The sequence below is a fragment of the Entelurus aequoreus genome, linkage group LG17 (assembly GCF_033978785.1).
Source record: "Entelurus aequoreus isolate RoL-2023_Sb linkage group LG17, RoL_Eaeq_v1.1, whole genome shotgun sequence".
NCBI lineage: Eukaryota > Metazoa > Chordata > Actinopteri > Syngnathiformes > Syngnathidae > Entelurus > Entelurus aequoreus.
In genome coordinates, this window is record NC_084747.1 from 9,158,857 (window position 1) to 9,184,673 (window position 25,817).

A 25,817-nucleotide genomic window follows, 5' to 3' on the forward strand; every position below is an offset into this window, starting at 1 on the left:
AAAAATGTTGGTGAAACGGCTCATTTCTACCTAGCGATAGGTGGCTCTAACTGTAGTGCTAATCACACACGAGCAGAAAGCCCTGCTTTATAGCAGCAGGCCGGCCTCCAGGGCCCCAAATCCCCCCCCCCCCCCCCCCCCCCGTGTTGTTGTGATTATATGTAACATGTTTACGTGTGCTATGCTATGTGAGGTTTTTTCCTTGGACTAAGGCTGGACCCCCCTCCCGAGGGTCCAGCCTTAATCTGTCCCCCCCCCCCCTTTCCCAATATCACCTTTTCTAAGGAACACTGTAAGTGGCGATCCGTTGGCGGTCCAGTCTTGTTCCCCTGTAACGTATGTCAGCTCTTAGTGGGACTGTGCCGAAAATGACATTTCAGTTCTCATATGTCTTGTACATGTTAAAGAATGAACAATAATAAAGCATCTTGAATCTTGATTACAGCAGGGGTTTCAAACTCATTCTAGCTCAGGGGCCGCATGGAGGAAAATCTATTTCCACGTGGGCGGGACGGGTAAAGTCATGGCATGATAACTTCAAAATACGACAGATTGTTTTCTTTATTTTACTTCAACCCAAAATAGAACGATCACATTCGGAAAATGTACACATCACAAATAATCCTCTTGACAAAACACTTCAAGTTAGTTAAAAATTCTGAGGGAAAAAAATGGTGCATTTTCAAAAACACCTTAAAGAACGCAATGAACTTAAACTTAATCTCAGTGTTTCTATTAAACTTTACGTCACAACCCATCTAGGATTGAACAAAAAACCAAATAAAGCATGAATAAAAACTATTCTATCTATCAACTACCTCATTTGTCATTTCCACATATTAATCGTGTGCTAACTCAACAAACCATACAAACTGAGGTAGAAACTTTTCAAGAGTGTTGAGTTACTTCCTGTCTTCTAGACATAATGTGTATTGATAGAAAAATAAAAGCTGTGCAATGTGTGAACAATTTCAACAAAGCACAAATAAAAAGTGAAAAGACTGACAGTATTGCAGTAAATCACACACTGTTCACTTTCTTTACATTTGCACAGAAGACAATCATTTTCACAGAACTATATCAGTGTGCAGTGTCTCATGCTGCATTTTAAGTGGGGTTACTGATTGCTTATTTTACTCCTGTTTTACGTTGGGTGGAGGGGGAGGAGTCACAGCCCCGCTTTACCGTCTACCTCTTGCTTGGTATACTTGATATGCTATTTGCTTGCCTAACAGAATTGCTAATGTGACATCCAGTGGACACATTTAGAACAGCAGTTTCTTTCATTAAAAATACAGCTGAATTTTACACTTTGCAAACTCATCTCGCGGGCCGGATTGAACCGGTTATGCCCGAATGTCGAGGGAGGTGGGGGCTGGGTTGTGGGTGTTGGGGGTTAATTGTTCATAAGTCTCTGATTTGCACATCAACCAGTCTGAGGAGTAAAAGTTGGCAGTTTGTTATGCAAACAGTTACCCAGCATCACTTATGCGTCAACGTCAGTTTTGATACATCTCAACTTTGCAGTGAAAAAGGGTGTAGTGCAGGTTTTTGAGCGTGCACAAACTTGACACATGAGGCCCCAGGACTGAAGAAGGAGTAACCAAGCACTTGAAGCATCATCTATCTTACTGTTCAGGAAGGTTTCAGATACAGAGAAGACATGGAGTCATGAGTGGATAAGATTATGCTCCAAATAATCCAAGTTTGTATGAATACCTCAGATATTTGTGAAAGAAGCAGTGAGGAGGTCCTGGGTAGGGTGGATGTCACCACATATGAGCAACATACCACAAACTAACCAGTTAATTGGTTATTTTCCCTTGTGTGTTCTTATGTGTTTTACTGCGTCTGCATTATGTGGGAACCTTTTACAGCACACTGAACAACTAAATGGTTTTTCTACAGCGTGTGTTCTCATGTGTCGCCACAAAGAGCTGTTATGAGGAAAGCTTTTGCCACAAACCGAACAGGTAAATGTTTTTTCTCCTGTGTGTGTTCTCATGTGTCGAGTCAAATGGCTATTTTGAGAAAAGCTGTTGCCACAAACTGAACAATTAAAGGGTTTTTCACCTGTGTGTGTTCTCATATGTTTAGTCAAACTGCTCTTAAAAGAAAAGCTTTTGCCACAAACTGAACACTTAAATGTTTTTTCACCTGTGTGTGTTCTCATGTGTTGAGTCAAATGGCTATTTTGGGAAAAGCTGTTGCCACAAACTGAACAATTAAAGGGTTTTTCACCTGTGTGTGTTCTTGTGTGTTTAGTCAAACTGCTCTTAAAAGAAAAGCTTTTGCTACAAACTGAACACTTAAATGTTTTTTCACCTGTGTGTGTTCTCATGTGTGGAGTCAAATTGCTCTTAATAGAAAAGCTTTTGCCACAAACTGAACAACTGAATGGTTTTTCACCTGTGTGTGTTCTCATGTGTTGAGTCAAAATGCTCTTAATAGTAAAGCTTTTGCCACAAACTGAACACTTAAATGTTTTTTCACCTGTGTGTGTTCTCATGTGTTGAGTCAACTTGCTAGTTTGAGAAAAGCTGTTGCCACAAACTGAACAATTAAAGGGTTTTTCACCTGTGTGTTCTCATGTGTTTAGTCAAAATGCTCTTAAAATAAAAGCTTTTGCCACAAACTGAACACTTTAATGTTTTTTCACCTGTGTGTGTTCTCATGTGTCGAGTCAAAATGCTCTTAATAGAAAAGCTGTTGCCACAAACTGAACAATTAAAGGGTTTTTCACCTGTGTGTGTTCTCATGTGTTGAGTCAAAATGCTCTTATTAAAAAAGCTTTTGCCACAAACTGAACACTTACATGTTTTTTCACCTGTGTGCGTTCTCATGTGTTGAGTCAAATTGCTATTTTGAGAAAAGCTTTTGCCACAAACTGAACAATTAAAGGGTTTTTCACCTGTGTGTGTTCTAATGTGTTGAGTCAAAATGCTCTTATTAAAAAAGCTTTTGTCACAAACTGAACAATTAAAGGGTTTTTCACCTGTGTGTGTTCTCATGTGTCGAGTCAACTTTCTATTTTGAGAAAAGCTGTTGCCACAAACTGAACACTTAAATGTTTTTTCACCTGCGTGTGTTCTCATGTGTTGAGTCAATGAGCCATTTCCAGAAAAGCTGTTGCCACAAACTGAACAATTAAAGGGTTTTTCACCTGTGTGTGTTCTCATGTGTAGAGTCAAACTGCTCTTTTTAGTAAAACTTTTAGCACAAACCGAGCAGCTCAAACATGTTTTACCTCTCTTCTTTGTAGAGCATTCAGAGTGTTTGTTGTCAGTGTGAGTCCTCATATCACCTTCACAGTCTGTATCGCTGCTCAAAGTTACTTCAATCTCGTCTTCAGCCTCAGTATCTGATAGAGCTAAGAGGTTGTCTACTTGTGGTTTCTCTTCATCATCTTCAGTCTTCACAGAGAGAATACTCAGTGGAAACTTGGTGTAATCAGCTTCCTCTCGTCCTAGAAGACACTCTCCCTCCTGAGTGATGCAGAGTTCCTCCTCTTCCTTTTTAATGCAGGGTGGTTGTGGAGTCTCCTGCTTCAAAGTGGAGCTCCCCCCTAACTGAGGGGAAACTTCTTCTGGATTACCGATCAGCTGCTGGACGTCTGCAAGACACAAACAATAAAAACACACTTTCTTCTATGTACTGTATGTGTGTGTAGTAGGGTTGTACAGTATACTGCTACTAATAAAGTATCGTGGTACTAATCAATTGAAATCGGTACTATAGCACCTTTGAAAAGTACCGGTACCGTTCTTTCACCTGAATGCTGCTGTGCGGCGGTGACTACAGAGCCGAGGCGCATGATGTTGAGTGTGTCAAAACGCACACACAAAGTGCATACAAGCAATAACATGGTGGAGAGGAAGAAAGGCAACAAAGGACAATTCTACTGGTTAATAAAGAGGGTGCGTGGAGTGCAATATGGAGGTATTTGGGCTTCTAAACTAACTATAAAGGTGACACTTTAAACAGGGAGCCGCCGCTCTGCAAGGGTTGCTTTACACCTTTCCTGTTTGTGGGCTCCCAGACCGTGGTCGAGGAGCGCAGGGGAGACGTTCCCTCCAGGGCCCATGTTGTGTCGGGGGTAACACTGGGTCCATAAAGCTCCGCTCTTTGGTCGGAAGGACGAGGCCGTCGATTAGTTACAGCTTGCTCACTTTATTTATTATTTCCACGGGGCACAAGCGGGCATCCACCATGCTATTAACACTCCTGCACAATCTACCACTACCTCTCCTTACTCGCCCACTCACTTACTCACGTCACTCACCCCACATACTGCCACTCTTAAAGGCCTACTGAAATGATTTTTTCTTATTTAAACAGGGATAGCAGATCTATTCTATGTGTCATACTTGATAATTTCGCGATATTGTCATATTTTTGCTGAAAGGATTTAGTATAGAACAACGACGATAAAGATCGCAACTTTTGGTATCTGATAAAAAAAGGCTTGCCCCTACCGGAAGTAGCGTGACGTAGTCAATTGAACATATACGCAAAGTTCCCTATTGTTTACAATGATGGCCGCATGAAGTGAGAGAGATTCGGACCGAGAAAGCGACGATTTCCCCATTAATTTGAGCGAGGATGAAATATTTTTAAATGAGGAAAGTGCTAGTGAAGGACTAGTGGGGAGTGGAAGATGCTGTGAGAGCCGGGGTGACCTGATATATAGCTGGGAATGACTACAACAGTAAATAAACACAAGACATATATATACTCTATTAGCCACAACACAACCAGGCTTATATTTAATATGCCACAAATTAATCCTAATGCTAGCTCCTAGCTCCTAGCTACTACCTCGAGCTAGTTATAGCAAGCGATCAAATGTTTGGAAGCGCAGCTGTGTACTCACGTTATCGCAACTGTGTATCCAAATCAAAGTCCTCCTGGTAAGAGTCTCTGTTGTCCGAGTTCTTCCATCTTGACTGCATCTTTCGGGAATGTAAACAAAGAAGCGCCGGCTGTGTACGTGTTGTTGCTGACTTGCCTCGCAAAATAGACACTTCGCACCGACAACTTTCTTCTTTGCTTGCTCAGCTTCTTTCTCCATAATGCAATGAACAAATTGCAACAGATTCACCAACACAGATGTCCAGAATACTGTGGAATAATGAGATGAAAACAGAGCTTTTTCGTATTGACTTCAATGGTGTCCAAATACTTCCGTTTCAATGATTGACGTCACGCGCATACGTCAACCCTCAGAGGCGTTTCGAACCGGAAGTTTAGCGGGAAATTTAAAATGGCACTTTATAAGTTAACCCGGCCGTATTGGCATGTGTTGCAATGTTAAGATTTCATCATTGATATATAAACTATCAGACTGCGTGGTCGCTAGTAGTGGCTTTCAGTAGGCCTTTAAAGGCCTACTGAAATGCGATTTTCTTATCCAAACGGGGATAGCAGGTCCATTCTATGTGTCATACTTGATCATTTCGTGATACTGCCATATTTTTGCTGAAAGGATTTAGTAGAGAACATCGACGATAAAGTTCGCAACTTTTGGTCGCTGATAAAAAAGCCTTGCCTGTACCGGAAGTAGCGTGACGTCACAGGATGTGGAGCTCCTCTCATCTGCACATTGTTTACAATCATGGCCACCAGCAGCGAGAGCGATTCGGACCGAGAAAGCGACTATTACCCCATTAATTTGAGAGAGCATGAAAGATTTGTGGATGAGGAAAGTGAGAGTGAAGGATTAGAGGGCAGTGGAAGCGATTCAGATAGGGAAGATGCTGTGAGAGGCGGGTGGGACCTGATATTCAGCTGGGAATGACTAAAACAGTAAATAAACACAAGACATATATATACTCTATTAGCCACAACACAACCAGGCTTATATTTAATATGCCACAAATTAATCCGCATAACAAACACCTCCCCCCTCCCGTCCATATAACCCACCAATACAAATCAAACACCCGCACAACACACTCAATCCCACAGCCCAAAGTACCGTTCACCTCCGTAAAGTTCATACAGCACATATATTTCCCCAAAGTCACGTACGTGACATGCACATAGCGGCACGCACGTACGGGCAAGCGATCACATGTTTGGAAGCCAAAGCTGCGTACTCACGGTAGCGCGTCTGCTATCCAACTCAAAGTCCTCCTGGTTGTGTTGCTGCAGCCAGCCGCTAATACACAGCTTCCCACCTACAGCTTTCGTCTTTGCTGTCTTCATTGTTCATTAAACAAATTGCAAAAGATTCACCAACACAGATGTCCAGAATACTGTGGAATTTTGCGATGAAAACAGACGACTTAATAGCTGGCCACAAATTGTTTTTGGAAACTGTGGACGTCGTGTCCTCCGGACCAAAGAGGAAAAGAACCATCCGGATTGTTATAGACGCAAAATTGAAAAGCCAGCATGTGTGATGGTATGGGGGTGTATTAGTGCCCAAGACATGGGTAACTTACACATCTGTGAAAGCACCATTAATGCTGAAAGGTACATACAGCTTTTGGAGCAACATATGTTGCCATCCAAGCAACGTTACCATGGACGCCCCTGCTTATTTCAGCAAGACAATGCCAAGCCACGTGTTACATCAACGTGGCTTCATAGTAAAAGAGTGCGGGTACTAGACTGGCCTGCCTGTAGTCCAGACCTGTCTCCCATTGAAAATGTGTAGTGCATTATGAAGCCTAAAATACCACAACGGAGACCCCCGGACTGTTGAACAACTTAAGCTGTACATCAAGCAAGAATGGGAAAGAATTACACCTGAGAAGCTTAAAAAATGTGCTAAAGTTACATTAATCATTAGTAATGGAGCAGCCTAGTTTTGAATGGCAGGGTCCCTGCTATCACATGTTGATAAAAATATAACATTTACATAATAAAAATCAACTACAGGCTTCCCAAATGCTGTAATAAATTAAGCATGATGAGTTGACTTGAAACCGTTTAATGTTGCACTTTTTATATGTAGAAGAAAAATTGTGTCATTTTATTTAATCTGAGCAACAACTTGAGGCAGTTTAATGTTGATTAACGTGGGAAGAATTATTATAGTGTTCCCAATGTTAAAAGGATAAAGCCATTGTTTACAAATTTGGTAAATAAATAACACAAACATGTATATTTTGTTGTTTTCTTACTGTACCGAAAATGAACCGAACCGTGACCTCTAAACCGAGGTACGTACCGAACCAAAATTGTTGTGTACCGTTACACCCCTACAGATTAGACATACTAGCACTGTGTCAAATAAAAAGTAGCACATTCTAGTAGACATGGTCTTTTTTTCAATCATACACTCACTCATCCCTTTAACCGTTACAGGCTCAAGAATTTGCATGCACGTTCCGCGGGCTGTTCATCTTTTTTTCTTTTCTTTTTTTTACAATAACATGTTTATGATCGTGTCATGTCTTAAATGAAGTTGAGATTAAAATGGGATTAATTGTCCAGCCCTACTGAGAACTAGGAAATACAATTAAAAAATGCTCAAAATCAAATCCTGGCGCAACAACATCATTTTAATCTTTCACTAGCTGCTACAGTGTTTACAAGATGGAGGATGACTTAGAGATAGTGGCTGTTATGTCCACTCTAACATCCATCCAATGGGCGAGGGCGGACCTACGTCACTTCCGCCTACCAATCCCCTAGCAGCCGGTCGCCATATTGAATTCGTTGAAAACAAACCAGCTCACAGCGAACACAGCATTGACAGAAAAAGCATTTAACGAGGTTTCACGGCATTGTAAACTGTTCTAAATGGCGTATGATTATGTAAATAGTCTTTCCAGTGAGGCTAGGTTAAGATACGAGATAAAATGTTCTGTAGTTGGATTAAACGACTGCCCTTACCGCCTTCCAGCAGATGCGTGGACTGATAATCCGACACAATGGCTGGACATGGAATTTGGAAATCTATATGTCTACCTCACAAGCGCACCAGGTATATTATTTCATATCTATAGAAAGCCGATTCGAATTTAAACGAAACCGGTTTTCGATAATAGCCTATACAGGCTATAGACTATATAGTATATACCGCATGTTATTTTTGTACAACAACAACTTCAGCTGTCGAACGTTATAAGGAACAAATTCAACAAGTACAACATTAGCACGGATGGTATAGCCAAGTTGTGGTTAAGAAGGTGGATTTTTGTTCCTTATATTTACCAGAAACGAAGTGATCCGAACACACGACCCGGGACTTTGGGGGACTCCAGTGAGAACCGTCCTCGTTTTCCCGGTGTAAAGCTGCGAGCCATTTGTCTCGTCTCTGTGGGCTTTTATCACGCTTTGGCAGAACAAAATACGACCTTTGTTTTCCCTGTTTCCAGTTGTGGTTAGCACAACCAAAAACAACACCGTTTTTCGGCATTTTGGAGGCAGAATGACGGGTTTAACCAGCGTAGGTCGACAGGTTAAAGAGTAATGGCAACGGTTTGTTTTCAACGCCAGTCTGGTTGCTATGGCTCGAAGAACCCGTATGTAGCTCAGTTGCCCGGATGTTGGCCCTCACCCATAACTTGATGGACTCCATGAATAACTTAGCTTAGTAATGCGAGCTAAATATTTGAAATGTGGCGTTTGCCAAACATGGGAAGCGCTTGTTTTGCTCTTCCACTTTCTTCATTTGACTTTTGCATTCTTTCATCTCCTCTGATGTGAACTCCACTGCCTTCTTCAAGCTAACAATCATGGCGGCTCTTTCTTTACATTCTTCAACAAAGCCGGCTAATTTCGACTTTAAGGGCTTGAAATAGTTTTCAAATGACAAAACTTCAAGTCACTCACCTTCATCTTTCGTCTTTATCTCCGTTGGTGATTTGCTGGAAGTTGGTGGCGCTGATTCTCTTTCATGTTCTCTTTTAGCGGACGTCGCCATCTTAGCATAGCAGTAGTCGTCCATCTTCTATCACGTCTTCAATCTTCACTTCAGATATCGCTCCAAACTCAGTGCACGTTTCGTGGCTTTGGAAAATGCGAATTGAGATATTTGTTGCTATATTTGCTGTGAATCATATAACTTTAAGAACGTGAATTCGAAGAATCTCCGAACAACCATAGCATGCGGTCTTCGTCTTTTTGCTTGGCTTCAAGTACATTTGCGCATGCGCAAGAAGTCCGCAACTTCCGTTTCCTACTCCACCTCATTTTTTCCCCCAAAATAAAGGAAATTTAATCTTATTTTAAAACAATGGTTATTAAAAGTATCTAACATCAAATAATGGACAACTACTGTTTAAAAATAAAAAATATATATATATGTGTTGGACTTTCACAATATTATGTCAGACCCACTCGACATCCATTGCTTTCGGCAGAGATTTTCTCCCGACAAACTCCCGGTATTCAGCCGGAGCTGGAGGCCACGCCCCCTCCAGCTCAATGCGGACCTGAGTGGGGACAGCCGTTCTCACGTCCGCTTTCCCAGCAGCTTGCCTGCCCAATGACGTCATAACATCTACAGCTTTTAGAGAGTAGAGTGCACAACAAGGAGAGAGAGTTCTTGGTTTCTTATGTGGGTTTATTGTTAGGCAGTTTCATTAACGTCCTCCCAGCGCGGTAACAACACACAACACCAGCAGTCACGTTTAGTCTACCGTAAAGCAGTTCGTCTGCCGTAAACAGCAATGTTGTGACACTCTTAAACAGGACAATACTGCCACCTACTGGATAGCCTGCAGAACACTGAAATTCAAGTATGTCTTTTATTTATATGTATAATAAAATAAAAAATAAAATATATATATACATATATATATATATATATATATATATATATATATATATATATATATATATATATATATATGTAGCTAGAATTCACTGAAAGTCAAGTATTTCATACATACATATATATATATATAATATATATATGAAATACTTGATTATGTGAATTCTAGCTGTAAATATACTCTCCTCTTAACCACGCCCTTAGCCACGCCCCCCGCCCCAACCACGCCCCCTCCCGATATTGGAGGTCTCAAGGTTGGCAAGTATGATGACAATGTCGCGGAGAACTGGCACATTTTCGAGCAAGAATATGACATTTTCATTGCTGCTGCTCACTCGGACAAGCCCGCGAAGACCCGTGCATATGTAATAGTGTGATGTTGTTGCGCTATATTATGAACTAGACAGGGTGTTATATTTTATTTTGAAGTATCGCTTTTATTTTGAAGAACCGGAAGTGTCTTTGCTGTTTTTTCGATTGCTTTACTTCCTCTTCCCTCTGACTTTTGAGTACAAGGTAATAGTTCTTCACTGCTCCGTGTTTCTTCATATTGTAAATATTCTTCCCAAACGTTTGTAGATACTTTAAAAGTTAACCCAATAATGTTGTGTGTACAAGTGATGTGTTGTTTTGAGTCATTTTTATGCACAATTTCGTTTATTTAGAAGTAGAGCGTCGACTGTGTGAATTGTTTGGTAGTATTTACACGTGGTATTTACATCACACAGGAGCAGATATCACTCCGCCAGAAAGTTGAAAGCTGTGTGTGTGTGTTTCATGTTTCCAACACAGGTATGTGGATTTGTGCATTATTATTATTTTGTGATAAAACGTTTTTGTTAATGTAATTTAATTTATTATTATTTTTATATGAATTAATGTTTGTTACTTCCTCTTCCTTCGAACTTTTGAATGAGAAGGAGCAGATATCACTCCGCCAGAAAGTTGAAACCTGTGTGTGTGTGTTTCATGTTTCCAACACAGGTTATCAATAAATACTGAACTAGGGCTGCAACTAACGATTAATTTGATAATCGATTAATCTGTTGATTATTACTTCGATTAATCGATTAATAATCGGATATAAGAGACAAACTACATTTCTATCCTTTCCAGTATTTTATTGAAAAAAACCAGCATACTGCCACCATGTTGTGGACATTGGGGGTGCAGCATACACCAACAATAACACAGAAATGTAATTCATCAGAACTGAATCAGATATTGTACACGTTTCTGTTGTGAATAATAAAGGATTCATTTCAGGCTGCCTCTGAATAATAGCATGAAATATTCCAGCACCTTCATAACGTTTAGTTGTACTAAAGCGTCACTCAAATCTAAATATATTTATATAGCTTTATCGGCCCGGCTACATTGATCCATTATGAAACCAACCTGAGATATTTCTGTCCGTTATGTTTATTTCCAAATTGGTAACCGTGCGTTTTCTCTCTCAAAACGGAGTCAAATGTGCCGGAGACACATTATCAGCCCCGCGTTGCAACAAAGGCATAACTTTAACGTTACTCACAAAAAAGCTGAACTCATGAATGCTTGTTGCCACTATGGACTTAAAAAGTTACGTACTGTGAGTTCCTCCCTTCATCCATGGCTACAACATGTTTCCTCTTCAGGTGCTCCTGAAGCAATGTTGTACTTCCGTGCCATTTTGCAGGAAACGGTCTTCTATGAAGTCTTTAAAGTGAAGTGTTCCCACACCTTTGACGACTTAGGTCGTACACTTTTCTCCATTGAAGCAATAACCTCAAGATGTTTCTCCGCTAAACTATCGGTAGTGTTTTCCTGCGCCATTTTTCAAATTTTTCCAGCAAAGGAGACGCCGTCGTCACGTGAGCTGCACATGACCACATCATTGGCTAGCTTACGCCACCTCATGAGACGTAGCCTCAGCGCCGCCCTGGCGCTGTTTTGTACTGTTTTTGTACTTATTTTGATTATTGTTCCTCAGCTGTTTGTAAATGTTGCAGTTTATAAATTAAGGTTTATAAAACAAAAAAAACCAACAAAAAAATAACAAAAAAACCCCCCAAAAAAGCCTCCGCGCATGCGCATAGCATAGTTCCAACGAATCGATGATTAAATTAATCGCCAACTATTTTGGTAATCGATTTTAATCGATTAGTTGTTGCCGCCCTATACTGAACCGACGGCATGGTGAAGTGTCTTTTATTTTAAAAAACTACACAACGCAGAATGAGACTCACTACACATACATCCTATTAAACCTCGCTGGTCCACAAGCGATTGAGAGGGAGCGCTCGTTTGCGTACGCGCCAGAGGTCCGTGCCGCCTGAGAGGGCGGTGCTATTCTTGCTCCTGCAGAGTCGCGGGAAGTGCCTGAAGAGGAAGTTCAGAGAAATGTGCAATTCGCGAACGAACAAAACATTGGAAAGGGACAAGTTCCATTCGAGAATTCAAAAGCATGGGGAGAGCATGGAATCATTCATCAGTGATTTAAAGATTAAAGCTAAAACATGTCAATTTGGAGATCTAACGGACAAACTCATATGTGACAAATTTGTGTGTGGCATCACAAACGACTCTCTGAGAAAGACATTACTGAGGGACAGTGAATTGACTCTTGCCAAGGCAATCTCAATCTGCCGCATTCACGAAATGACAGAGGAAAATATCAAAACATTGGCTACACAAGCTACCAATGTTGATGAGATTAAACCCACACAATACAAGCAATTTAAAGGCACATTCCAGAAAATTGCCCAGACTATCACAAAGTGTAACAATTGTGGAGGGAGTCACACAGCAAAAAGGGGAATGTGTCCGGCGTTTGGACAACAATGTCCCAACTGCATGAAACAAAATCACTACAAAAAATGCTGCAAGTCAAAGCCACAGAGCCAGTCCAAGTTTACCACAAACAAGCGCTATGGACAGTCTGTGCACGATGTGACCATGGATCAACACAGCCAAAGTGAAAATGACACATTCTATGTGGATGGCTTGGAAATTGAAAATTGTGTTGACACTGTAAATCCACAACAAAGAGACCAAAATGAAGGATTTGTCACAGTGTGCATAATTGACGTGCCAACCGAAATGAAAGTGGATACAGGTGCTAAATGCAATGTAATGTCACTGAAGACTTTCAATAGAGTAAACAGCGGCGTGAAACTCGCCAAACAACACAAAAGCACAAATTTGGTTGCTTACGGAGGAGCCAAAATCGAGACACAAGGTGAAGCTACACTGACATGCTTTTTAAAGGGACAGCGCCACTTACTGACATTTTTCATAGTGGATAAAAATGTGACATCGCTATTGGGCTTCCGTGCATGCCTGCGTGTGGGGCTAGTCGAGTTGAGTCCCGATGTGCACCATGTCCCCACAGAGAACACTGGAGAGTTCAGCGCACGGATCCTCACACAATACCAAGATATTTTCGGTGAAGAGCTCGAAGAACTACCAGTTGTCTACACGATGACAGAGGACCCCAATGTGCCGCCTGTTGTTAGGACGGCCCACCGCATCCCCGTAGTGATGCAAGATTGTGTGAAAGCTGAACTTGAACGCATAGGCGTTATTACTTCAGTCACCGAACCAACAGATTGGGTGTCATCCATGGTCGCTGCGCACAAGAAAGGCAAATCAGAAATCAGATTATGCATCAACCCCAAAGAGTTAAATGAAGCACTAAAACAACCCCACCACCCCATGAGAAGCGTGGAGGAGGTAGCAGCACAAATGTCAGGTGCGACAGTGTTTTCAGTGCTAGACGCAAAAAACTCATTCTGGCAGATCCGCCTGGACAAGAAGTCCTCAATGAAGACAACATTCAGTACTCCTTTTGGACGTTACAGATTCCTTCGCATGCCTTTCGGTATTAACTCTGCAAGCGAGGTATTCCAGCGCACAATGGATCAACTCTTTACTGGATATCCATGCTCAGTCATTGTCGATGACATCATCATCGGAGGCCGCGATGTGGCGGAGCACGACGCCAACCTAAAAAAAGTGCTTGAACGTGTGAAGGAAATAAACCTCAAACTCAACCCGCAGAAATGCAAGTTTAGACTTGACCAAGTATGCTACGTTGGTCATATCTTCACAAGTAAAGGATTGAAAGCTGACCCCTCCAAAACCGCTGCTATCACAGAGATGCCAGTCCCCACAGATGTCACTTCACTTCAACGTTTCCTGGGAATGGTCAACTATCTTGGCAAGTACATTCCAAACCTCAGTGACATCGCAACGCCACTGAGGAAACTGACTCACAAAGAGACCGCATGGTGCTGGTTCCAGCAACACCAAGATGCTTTCGACCGCCTGAAAGCACGTCTCTCCTTTCCACCAGTATTGGCCTACTACCATGTCAAAGGGCCAGTCACGCTGACCTGTGACGCGTCATGTTTTGGACTAGGAGCTGCTTGCATGCAAAATGGAAGGCCAGTAGCCTTTGCATCCCGCACCATTACAGAAACAGCAACTCAATAAGCTCAAATTGAGAAGGAGCTCCTAGCTGTTGTGTTTGCGTGCACCAAGTTCCGAGACTATGTATATGGCAAGCCCACCATAGTAGAAACTGACCACCAACCGTTGGTGACTATCTTGAAGAAACCAATTCACAATGCCCCTGCCCGTCTTCAGCGGATGCTGCTACGCCTGCAAAGCTATGACATAATCTTAGTCTACAAAAAAAGGAAAGCACATGTACTTAGCTGACACTCTTTCAAGAGCCCCTAATGCAACAGACAGTGAGAGCCCATCTGATAGTGGTTCTTTCGACGTCATGTCGGTGAGCTACATTTCTACAGCCCGCCTGGAAGAGCTCAAGAAACACACGGAGGAGGATGAAGTATTGCAGGCTCTCAATGCAGTTATCCAGCGTGGATGGCCTGCCAGACAGACTCAGCTGCAGCCTGCCATTGAAGTTTTCTTCCCCTACAGAGACGAACTCACTGTGGAAGATGGAATCGTCATGAAAGGGCAGAAAGCAGTTATTCCCCGGTCACTACAAAAAGAGTTCATTAAGATTGTACATAAAGGTCAGCCAGGTATTGAAGCGACCAAACGCAGAGCAAGAGGTATCATCTTTTGGCCATTAATGTCACGAGACATCACTGAAGAACTACTTTCTTGCACTGTGCAACAGCACAAAACCACATCAGCAGAAAGAACCGCTCCATCTCCATCCAGTTCCAGACCTTCCGTGGTCCACAGTTGCTACAGACATTTTTGAATGGCGTGGACAACACTACCAGGTGCTAGTGGATTCCTATTATGGATGGTTTGAAATGGACCTTCTACAAAACATCACAGCAACAGCTTTAATTTCCAAATTGAAAAGACATTTTTCAGTGCATGGTACACCACACACACTGCTATCTGACAATGCAAGACAGTACAAGTGTGAGCAATTCAGGAAGTTTGCTGAGGAGTGGGACTTCATCCACACCACCAGCAGCCCAGAGTTTCCCCAGTCGAATGGACTCGCGGAAAGAGCTGTCAGGAGTGCCAAGCAACTGATGGAGAAATCCCACTGGGACAAAACTGATGTCTTCCTAAACCTCCTTAACCTCAGAAACATTCCCCGAGATGCAGACCTTGGTTCCCTGCCGAACGGTTAATGTCAAGACAAACGCGTGCAGCTACCCCAGTGTGTACCAGACTACTACAGCCAACAGCAAAAGACTCAAGACAAGTACAAGCTCGACTAGTCGACAAGAGAACTACGGTGAAACGTCACTACGACAAGTCAAGTCGCCCACTGAGTCCCTTGGCAGAAGGGCAAGTGATCCGTATGCAAACTCCTGCTGGACATGACCGACTTGGAATAGTGGAAAAGTCGTGCGAAGAGCCACGTTCCTACATCATCCAATCCAATGGGAGAACATACAGGAGGAATCGTCGCCACATCCTCCCGGTTCTAGAACGACCACCAACACCGCTCCAGAACGACGAAGCAGACTCAGGATGGTAGACATACCATGGTGGACTTAGTCCCTCCCACACCACTGAGAGAAGAGACATCGATTAGGCAAACGGAAAGTGCATCACCAATTCGACCCAGATTCACGACGCAGACTGACACAACACGCGCAGGTCGAGTGTGTAGACCCAATCCAAAGTACGTGCAGTAAGAAAAGAAAAATGTACGAGTGATTTATTTTGAGAGAAAGTATTTTTTCTACCTGTTCTGTGATGTGTTTAGATATTTCATACAGATAGTTAATTGTTTGTACTCACCCTACACAGTTAAGATATTTAATCTCAGTTACATATAGATATTCATTTCAGTTATCTGCTTTTGTTTTTTATGAAGGACTCCTAACTAAAAGGGAAGGATGTAGATCATTTGGTAAAATGACTGTTTTGTTGTTGTAATTTTTGAACACACCACCAGGGTGTGCACATCAGGAAATCAGTTATTACCACTCTCTCATGCAGTGCGTATGTAAAATTGCTGTCCTCCTGAAGTCTTTATTAAAGCCAAGTTATTCCTGCAACTCGGCATGGTTCCTCCTACTGGTAACCACAAACAACAACAGTCAGTAATATGGTTTCACATAAAAATGTTGGTGAAACGGCTCATTTCTACCTAGGTGATAGGTGGCTCTAACTGTAGTGCTAATCACACACAAGCAGAAAGCCCTCATCGCACTGCTAATCAATAACTACCATCTTAGGCACTTAACATCACTAATCGCCAGTTAACAGCTATCATGCTAAATGTCAACTATCTTAAATGCAAACAAGAAAACAAGACAATTTAACGTCTTTCCCCATTACAAACATCATAACCCAATCTAAACTTATATAAACACATTACTGTCTGAGCATATAAGATATTCAATTGTGTTACATCACAATTTATTATATTGAAATGAGCCATGTGATTAAGATGGGCACGGTCTGACCAATTACAAGTCAGTAGGAGCTGCTTTGTTCTCGTGTTTGGAGAAAGCGGAAGAGCAATTGTCAGCCTGACATTGATGTGTCTCTGAGAACTGAACACATTTTTATAACTTATAACAAAATGTGTTTATACAGTAACCTGCTCACATGAGTCAGACACCTCAAAGATGGACGCTTCTGACCTTCCTTTTGTTCAACAACACCTGATGTCGAACCTTGAGATCGGCCCCAGTCCACAAAAACATTTCATCATCTCACCCAAGTTAATTGGGCATACATGCACGCACACGCCCCTTCCCCAATCAACGCCTTCACCACCGCCTTCACCACCGCTTGATTCCTCTTCAGTGTTATGGACGGTTAGAGTAGCGCTTTATAGCAGCAGGCCGGCCTCCAGGGCCCCAAATCCCCCCCCCCCCCCCCCGTGTTGTTGTGATTATATGTAACATGTTTACGTGTGCTATGCTATGTGAGGTTTTTTCCTTGGACTAAGGCTGGACCCCCCTCCCGAGGGTCCAGCCTTAATCTGTTTGTTTTTTCACCCCCCCACCCCCCTTTCCCAATATCACCTTTTCTAAGGAACACTGTAAGTGGCGATCCGTTGGCGGTCCAGTCTTGTTCCCCTGTAACGTATGTCAGCTCTTAGTGGGACTGTGCCGAAAATGAAATTTCAGTTCTCATATGTCTTGTACATGTTAAAGAATGAACAATAATAAAGCATCTTGAATCTTGATTACAGCAGGGGTTTCAAACTCATTTTAGCTCAGGGGCCGCATGGAGGAAAATCTATTTCCACGTGGGCGGGACGGGTAAAGTCATGGCATGATAACTTCAAAATACGACAGATTGTTTTCTTTATTTTACTTCAACCCAAAATAGAACGATCACATTCGGAAAATGTACACATCACAAATAATCCTCTTGACAAAACACTTCAAGTTAGTTAAAAATTCTGAGGGAAAAAAATGGTGCATTTTCAAAAACACCTTAAAGAACGCAATGAACTTAAACTTAATCTCAGTGTTTCTATTAAACTTTAAGTCTCAACCCATCTAAGATTGAACAAAAAACAAAATAAAGCATGAATAAAAACTATTCTTTCTATCAACTACCTCATTTGTCATTTCCACATATTAATCGTGTGCTAACTCAACAAACCATACAAACTGAGGTAGAAACTTTTCAAGAGTGTTGAGTTACTTCCTGTCTGACAGACATAATGTGTATTGATAGAAAAATAAAAGCTGTGCAATCTGTGAACAATTTCAACAAAGCACAAATAAAAAGTGAAAAGACTGACAGTATTGCAGTAAATCACACATTGTTCACTTACATTTGCACAGAAGACAATCATTTTCACAGAACTATATCAGTGTGCAGTGTCTCATGCTGCATTTTAAGTGGGGTTACTGATTGCTTATTTTACTCCTGTTTTACGTTGGGTGGAGGGGGAGGAGTCACAGTCCCGCTTTACCGTCTACCTCTTGCTTGGTATACTTGCTATGCTATTTGCTTGCCTAACAGAATTGCTAATGTGACATCCAGTGGACACATTAAGAACAGCAGTTTCTTTCATTAAAAATACAGCTGAATTTTACACTTTGCAAACTCATCTCGCGGGCCGGATTGAACCTGTTATGCCCGAATGTCGAGGGAGGTGGGGGTTGGGTTGTGGGTGTTGGGGGTTAATTGTTCATAAGTTTCTGATTTGCACATCAATCAGTCTGAGGAATAAAAGTTGGCAGTTTGTTATGCAAACAGTTACCCAGCATCACTTATGCGTCAATGTCAGTTTTGATACAGCTCAACTTTGCAGTGAAAAAGGGTGTAGTGCAGGTTTTTGAGCGTGCACAAACTTGACACATGAGGCCCCAGGACTGAAGAAGGAGTAACCAAGCACTTGAAGCATCATCTATCTTACTGTTCAGCAAGGTTTCAGATACAGAGAAGACATGGGGTCATGAGTGGATAAGACTATGCTCCAAATAATCCAAGTTTGTATGAATACCTCAGATATTTGTGAAAGAAGCAGTGAGGAGGTCCTGGGTAGGGTGGATGTCACCACATATGAGCAACATACCACAAACTAAACAGCTAATTGGTTATTTTCCCTTGTGTGTTTTTATGTGTTTTACTGCGTCTGCATTATGTGGGAACCTTTTACAGCACACTGAACAACTAAATGGTTTTTCTCCAGCGTGTGTTCTCATGTGTCGCCACAAAGAGCTGTTATGAGGAAAGCTTTTGCCACAAACCGAACAGGTAAATGTTTTTTCTCCTGTGTGTGTTGTCATGTGTTTAGTCAAATGGCTATTTTGGGAAAAGCTGTTGCCACAAACTGAACAATTAAAGGGTTTTTCACCTGTGTGTGTTCTCATGTGTTTAGTCAAACTGCTCTTAATAGAAAAGCTTTTGCTACAAACTGAACACTTAAATGTTTTTTCACCTGTGTGTGTTCTCATGTGTCCAGTCAAAATGCTCTTAATAGAAAAGCTGTTGCCACAAACTGAACAATTAAAGGGTTTTTCACCTGTGTGTGTTCTCATGTGTTGAGTCAAAATGCTCTTATTAAAAAAGCGTTTGCCACAAACTGAACACTTAAATGTTTTTTCACCTGTGTGCGTTCTCATGTGTTGAGTCAAATTGCTATTTTGAGAAAAGCTTTTGCCACAAACTGAACAATTAAAGGGTTTTTCACCTGTGTGTGTTCTAATGTGTTGAGTCAAAATGCTCTTATTAAAAAAGCTTTTGTCACAAACTGAACAATTAAAGGGTTTTTCACCTGTGTGTGTTCTCATGTGTCGAGTCAACTTTTTATTTTGAGAAAAGCTGTTGCCACAAACTGAACAATTAAATGTTTTTTCACCTGCGTGTGTTCTCATGTGTTGAGTCAATGAGCCATTTCCAGAAAAGCTGTTGCCACAAACTGAACAATTAAAGGGTTTTTTACCTGTGTGTGTTCTCATGTGTAGAGTCAAACTGCTCTTTTTAGTAAAACTTTTAGCACAAACCGAGCAGCTCAAACATGTTTTACCTCTCTTCTTTGTAGAGCATTCAGAGTGTTTGTTGTCAGTGTGAGTCCTCATATCACCTTCACAGTCTTTATCGCTGCTCAAAGTTACTTCAATCTCGTCTTCAGCCTCACTATCTGATAGTGGAGCTAAGAGGTTGTCTACTTGTGGTTTCTCTTCATCATCTTCAGTCTTCACAGAGAGAATACTCAGTGGAAACTTGGTGTAATCAGCTTCCTCTCGTCCTAGAAGACACTCTCCCTCCTGAGTGATGCAGAGTTCCTCCTCTTCCTTTTTAATGCAGGGTGGTTGTGGAGTCTCCTGCTTCAAAGTGGAGCTCCCCCCTAACTGAGGGGAAACTTCTTCTGGATTACCGATCAGCTGCTGGACGTCTGCAAGACACAAAAACACACTTTCTTCTATGTACTGTATGTGTGTGTAGTAGGGTTGTACAGTATACTGCTACTAATAAAGTATCACGGTACTAATCAATTGAAATCGGTACTATAGCACCTTTGAAAAGTACCGGTACCGTTCTTTCACCTGAATGCTGCTGTGCGGCGGTGACTACAGAGCCGAGGCGCATGATGTTGAGTGTGTCAAAACGCACACACAAAGTGCATACAAGCAATAACATGGTGGAGAGGAAGAAAGGCAACAAAGGACAATTCTACTGGTTAATAAAGAGGGTGCGTGAAGTGCAATATGGAGGTATTTGGGCTTCTAAACTAACTATAAAGGTGACACTTTAAACAGGGAGCCGCCGCTCTGCAAGGGTTGCGTTACACCTTTCCTGTTTGTGGGCTCCCAGACCGTGGTCGAGGAGCGCAGGGGAGACGTTCCCTCCAGGGCCCATGTTGTGTCGGGGGTAACACTGGGTCCATAAAGCTCCGCTCTTTGGTCGGAAGAACGAGGCCGTCGATTAGTTACAACTTGCTCACTTTATTTATTATTTCCACGGGGCACAAGCGGACATCCACCATGCTAAAACAGTAAATAAACACAAGACATATATATACTCTATTAGCCACAACACAACCAGGCTTATATTTAATATGCCACAAATTAATCCACATAACAAACACCTCCCCCCTCCCGTCCATATAACCCACCAATACAAATCAAACACCCGCACAACACACTCAATCCCACAGCCCAAAGTACCGTTCACCTCCGTAAAGTTCATACAGCACATATATTTCCCCAAAGTCACGTACGTGACATGCACATAGCGGCACGCACGTACGGGCAAGCGATCAAATGTTTGGAAGCCAAAGCTGCGTACTCACGGTAGCGCGCCTGCTATCCAACTCAAAGTCCTCCTGGTTGTGTTGCTGCAGCCAGCCGCTAATACACAGCTTCCCACCTATATACTGTGGAATTACTATTTAATTAATACTGTGGAATTTTGCGATGAAAACAGACGACTTAATAGCTGGCCACAAATTGTTTTTGGAAACTGTGGACGTCGTGTCCTCCGGACCAAAGAGGAAAAGAACCATCCGGATTGTTATAGACGCAAAGTTGAAAAGCCAGCATGTGTGATGGTATGGGGGTGTATTAGTGCCCAAGGCATGGGTAACTTACACATCTGTGAAGGCACCATTAATGCTGAAAGGCAAGGCAAGGCAAGGCAACTTTATTTGTATAGCGCTTTTCATACACAAGGCAGACTCAAAGTGCTTCACAGACAACAAAGTGAAATGAAAGAAAATAAAAGCAAAATTAAAATGCAGACAATAAAAATAAAAACAGTGCAGACGTTAAAAGTTAAAAGATTAAAAGATTTAGCTGAAAGCTAAGGTGAACATAAAAGTCTTCAGTCTAGTTTTAAAAGTAGTGAGAGTTGGGGAGAGTCTGACATCTTCAGGAAGTTTATTCCAGCTATGTGTTGCATAGTGACTGAATGATGATCTCCCTTGATTTGAGTTTACTCTTGGAACCGCTAACAGATTGGTCTCAGAAGATCTTAGTGATCTAGAGGGCGTATATAGTGGGAGCATATCAGTGATATACTTGGGCCCTAGACCATGTAGTGATTTATATGTGAGCAGGAGGATTTTGAAATCAATTCTCTGATGTACAGGGAGCCAATGTAAGGATTTAAGAATTGGTGTAATGTGCTCACATTTTTTGGTCTTTGTTAGAACTCTAGCAGCAGCGTTCTGAACAAGCTGCAGCTGCCTGACAGTTTTTTTGGGAAGACCTGCAAGGAGACCATTACAATAGTCTAGCCTACTGGTAATAAAGGCATGTACAAGTTTTTCTAAGTCTTGAGCTGACATGAGCCCTCTAAGTCTTTTTACATTTTTGAGGTGATAGTAGGCCGATTTTGTTACTGATTTGATGTGACTGTCGAAATGTAAATCAGAATCTAAAATAACCCCAAGATTTCTGGCTTTATTTGAGGTTTTCAGGGACAGTGATTGAAGGTGTTGGATGACTTTAAACCTTTCTTTTTTAGCACCAAAAACAATTATCTCAGTTTTATCTTCATTTAGTTGTAGGAAATTTTGGCACATCCAGTGTTTGACTTGCTCAATGCACTGGCACAGAACATCTATGGGGCGATAGTCATTTGGTGATAGCGCTACATAGATTTGGGTGTCATCGGCATAGCAATGATGGTCAATGTTATTATTTTGCATGATTTGTCCTAGTGGGAGCATATAGATGTTAAATAAAGTCGGCCCCAAGATTGAACCTTGGGGGACTCCACACGTTACGTTGGTTGGTTCTGATACAAAGTCACCAATGGAAACAAAATAGTTCCTATCTTGTAGATATGACTTGAACCAGCTTAAAACTGTGCCTGAGATCCCCACCCAGTTTTCCAACCTGTCCAAAAGTATTGAGTGGTCGACAGTGTCAAATGCAGCACTGAGGTCCAAAAGCATTAATACTGAAGTTTTGCCAGAGTCTGTGTTTAGACGGATGTCATTTATAACTTTAAGAAGGGCCGTCTCTGTGCTATGAAGAGGTCGAAATCCTGACTGGAAGTTGTTGTGGCAGCCAGTAGAAGCCAAGAAGTGATTTAGTTGTTGGAGGACAACTTTCTCAATTATTTTACTTATGAATGGTAGATTTGAAATTGGTCTGTAGTTGTTGATAACAGAGGCATCTAGGCTCTGCTTTTTTAGAAGAGGTTTAATGACTGCAGTTTTGAAAGCCTTCGGGAAATTGCCCGATTTAATAGAATTATTAACTATTTGCAAGATGTCTGTTGATAGGCAGTCAAAAACATTCTTAAAGAAGTTGGTAGGTAAAACATCAAGGCAGCAGGTGGATGACTTTAGAGCTGTCACCGTTTCCACTAGAGTTTTAGAGTCTATGGCATTAAAGCTTGCCATCATTGCTGTGTTACTTTTGCCTAAATGGGGTGGTGATCCAACTTTTTTACTTGAGATATTGATGGTGCGTCTGATGCCTTCAATTTTATCAGTATAAAAGAATGCAAAGTCATTGCATTTCTGCGTGGAATGGAGTTCGGCTGGTATTTGTGTTGGGGGTTTAGTCAGTCTGTCAACGATTGTGAATAGGGTTTTGGCCTTATTTGTGTTGCTGTTTATGATATTGGAGAAGAATGTTTCTCTAGCACTTTTTAAGACTAAATTGTAGGCCTGGAGGCTCTCTTTATAGATGTCATGGTGAATATGAAGTTTTGTATTCCGCCAGATTCGTTCAGCCTTCCTGCACTCTCTTCTCTGGGCTGTTACAGCAGCAGATTTTCTCCAGGGTGCCTTTTGCTTGCCAGAAATCGTTTTAACTGTAACAGGTGCAATGATATCTATGATATTCACAATTTTGGAATTAAAGTTGCTTACAAGATCATCAGCATGACATGGGTTTAGAGGTGGTAGTGAGGAGATGGCGTTTTTAAAGAGGACATTAGCATGTTCATTTATGTACCGCTTTTTGACATTCTTTGATTCTGTTTGTGTGTCCGGAATTACAGAAATATTAAAGAAAACACAGAAATGATCAGACAATGAAGGATCAATCACAAGAACATCAGAAACATTGAGACCTTTTGTGATAATCAGGTCCAGGGTGTGTCCCTTATAATGTGTAGCCTCTTTCACATGTTGAGACAGTTCAAATGTGTCTAAAATAGTAAAAAGTTCTTTTGCGCCCTTGTCATTTAAATCGTCAATATGAAAATTAAAATCACCAGTTATAACCAGGCAGTCAAAGTCAGTGGAGATGCTAGACAATAGTTCAGTAAAATCATCAAAAAAATTTGCAGAATATTTAGGTGGCCTGTAGATAATTAACAAGAGAATTTTGGGAGAGCATTTCAACACAGCACACAGGTATTCAAATGATGTAAACTCACCGAGTGACATCTGTTTCCCCTGAAACATGTTTTTAAATATAGCAGCAACCCCTCCACCTCTTTTCCCCGATCTACATATATCAATGAAGTTATAGTTGGGGGGTGCTGTCTCGATCAGAATGCTTGCACTGTTATTTTGTTCCAGCCATGTTTCAGTTAAAAACATAAAGTCAAGTTTAGAAGTGCTAATAAAATCATTGACTAAAAATGATTTGCTATTCAGAGACCTGACATTGAGCAGACCCATCCTGATGGTGTTATTGACAGGCTTCCATGTTGGCTTTGATTTGGAGATAATAGGAATGAGATTGTTTAGGTTAGCAGGGTGGCTAAGTTTCCCAATGTTTACTCTCTTGGTAGTCACAACAGGGATGTAGAAGGTGCCATGATTTGATGTAGGCAACCTTGGGCCCAGCTGATAATGTGGTCTACTGCTGAACCCTTTTCTGTATCAGAAATATTCAGGACTGCTGTCAGGGCGAGGCGGGGTTTGCCGTAAGGGGGAGGGGGAGTGAGCAGCGTCAGAGCTGGGACGAACTACTGAAGGTGGACGTTGAGGGCGTGTAAGGGGTTGGCGTGAGAAAGGTGAAGTATGGCTGGGGGGTTGTGGAGCACGCCTTCGTGGAGGGGGTGGTGGAGGTGAGCGATGATCTAGGGGGGTAAAAATCTGAGTAGGGTGGGGCGTGAGTGGGGGTAGCTCCCGGAACTCCAAGGGGGAGAAGGGGGGAGAAAGGTCTACTTGAGGGAGGGAGAAAGATGGAGACGTGGATGGCTTGGGGGATGTGGGGGAGGGATCTTCACATGCATTCAGAATGGAGGGAGGGGCGGTAGAGGAGGATAGACACCTCTCCTCTTTGCTCTGGTGTATCTCATGGTCGACGTTCTCCTTTTGCAGTGGCGGTCCTCCTTCGACGTTCCTGATAGGCTGTGTTGTGTCTTCCTTCCTCGGTGGCTCCTCTTGTCTCTTGTCCTTGGCAGTGATGATAGATGCAAGATGCAGGAAGTGAAACATGTTGTTCATGAATAGCTTTACTCCCATCTTATTCAGGCAAAGTCCGTCTGCCTTAAAAAGATGCCTGCGGTCCCAGAAAAAGCTAAAATTGTCAATAAAATGCATTGAACGAGCAGGAAGTGCACTTGATAGCCACTCATTCAGCGAGTAAAGTCTACTGAATCTCTCAGCTCCTCTCCTGATTGGGGGTAGAGGACCACTGATAAAAACGTCAGCATTCACAGCGCTGACTGTTTCAAAGAGTTTATTGAAGTGCTCTTTCAGCTCTCTTGATTGTTGTTTTACAATGTCATTAAAACCAATGTGCAGGATGATATTTTTCACATTTGGGTGTGCAGCGACAATTTCCAGGATTCTTTTTTCCATGTCAGATACCATATCCTTCGGAAAGCAGAGTACTTTGGTGTTATTATTGCTTTTCATATCTTTTACAGAAAAGTCCCCCACAATCAGATTTTCAGGAGCTCTCGTTAGCTTTCTCTGTGGTGTAAAGTTAGCAGGTCTTACCCTTCTGCGTGGTGATGGTGGGTTATTCAGGCAATCAGAGGGGGATCCATTGTCCATCAACAGTGGGGCAAACCTGTTCTTTAGTTGGACACTTGCTTGCTGGGGAGGTTTATTGGTAGTTCTCCTCTTCTCAGCTGTCCGCTGCTGTGTCCTACGTGGCAGTGGAGTTGATGACGCAGTATGCCTGGCTGAAGATGGTAGCGCAGGCCAGCCGGTCAGATCAGAGATATCGGGGCGCTGGGTCCTGCCAGATATCCATTCTCCCTTGTCGCAGGGAGGTGGTCTTCTCTTTGGCTTTGCACCAAGTGTGTTCCAGGGAGGAGC

General features: G+C 42.1%; 1 protein-coding gene across 2 annotated transcripts; it reads right to left on the reverse strand.

Moving 5' to 3' along the window:
- Positions 1-784: 784 nt before the first annotated feature.
- Positions 785-20,026, reverse strand: LOC133632230 (zinc finger protein 135-like). 2 transcript variants are annotated; one of them, XM_062024545.1, is made up of 3 exons: positions 18,785-20,026; positions 2,660-3,210; positions 785-2,577 (listed from the first exon to the last, which is right to left on the reverse strand). In XM_062024545.1, the coding sequence occupies exons 1-3, from the start codon at positions 19,711-19,713 to the stop codon at positions 1,814-1,816; spliced, it is 2,244 nt and encodes a 747-aa protein (XP_061880529.1). In that variant the 5' UTR covers positions 19,714-20,026; the 3' UTR covers positions 785-1,813. The 2 variants fall into 2 exon arrangements, with proteins under 2 accessions (XP_061880529.1, XP_061880530.1); XM_062024546.1 differs by lacking the exon at positions 18,785-20,026 and having other exon boundaries at positions 2,744-3,609.
- Between the last annotated feature and the right edge of the window lie 5,791 nt (positions 20,027-25,817).

Coding starts and splice junctions, on each gene's coding strand:
- LOC133632230 (XM_062024545.1), bottom strand. CDS start 19,713: ATGAGGACTCACACTGACAACAAACACTCTGAATGCTCTACAAAGAAG. Junction 3,211..18,784: donor TGTTCAGTGTGCTGTAAAAG/GTTCCCACATAA, acceptor TTGTGCTAAAAG/TTTTACTAAAAAGAGCAGTT. Junction 2,578..2,659: donor ACACATGAGAACACACACAG/GTGAAAAAACAT, acceptor GAGAACACACAG/GTGAAAAACCCTTTAATTGT.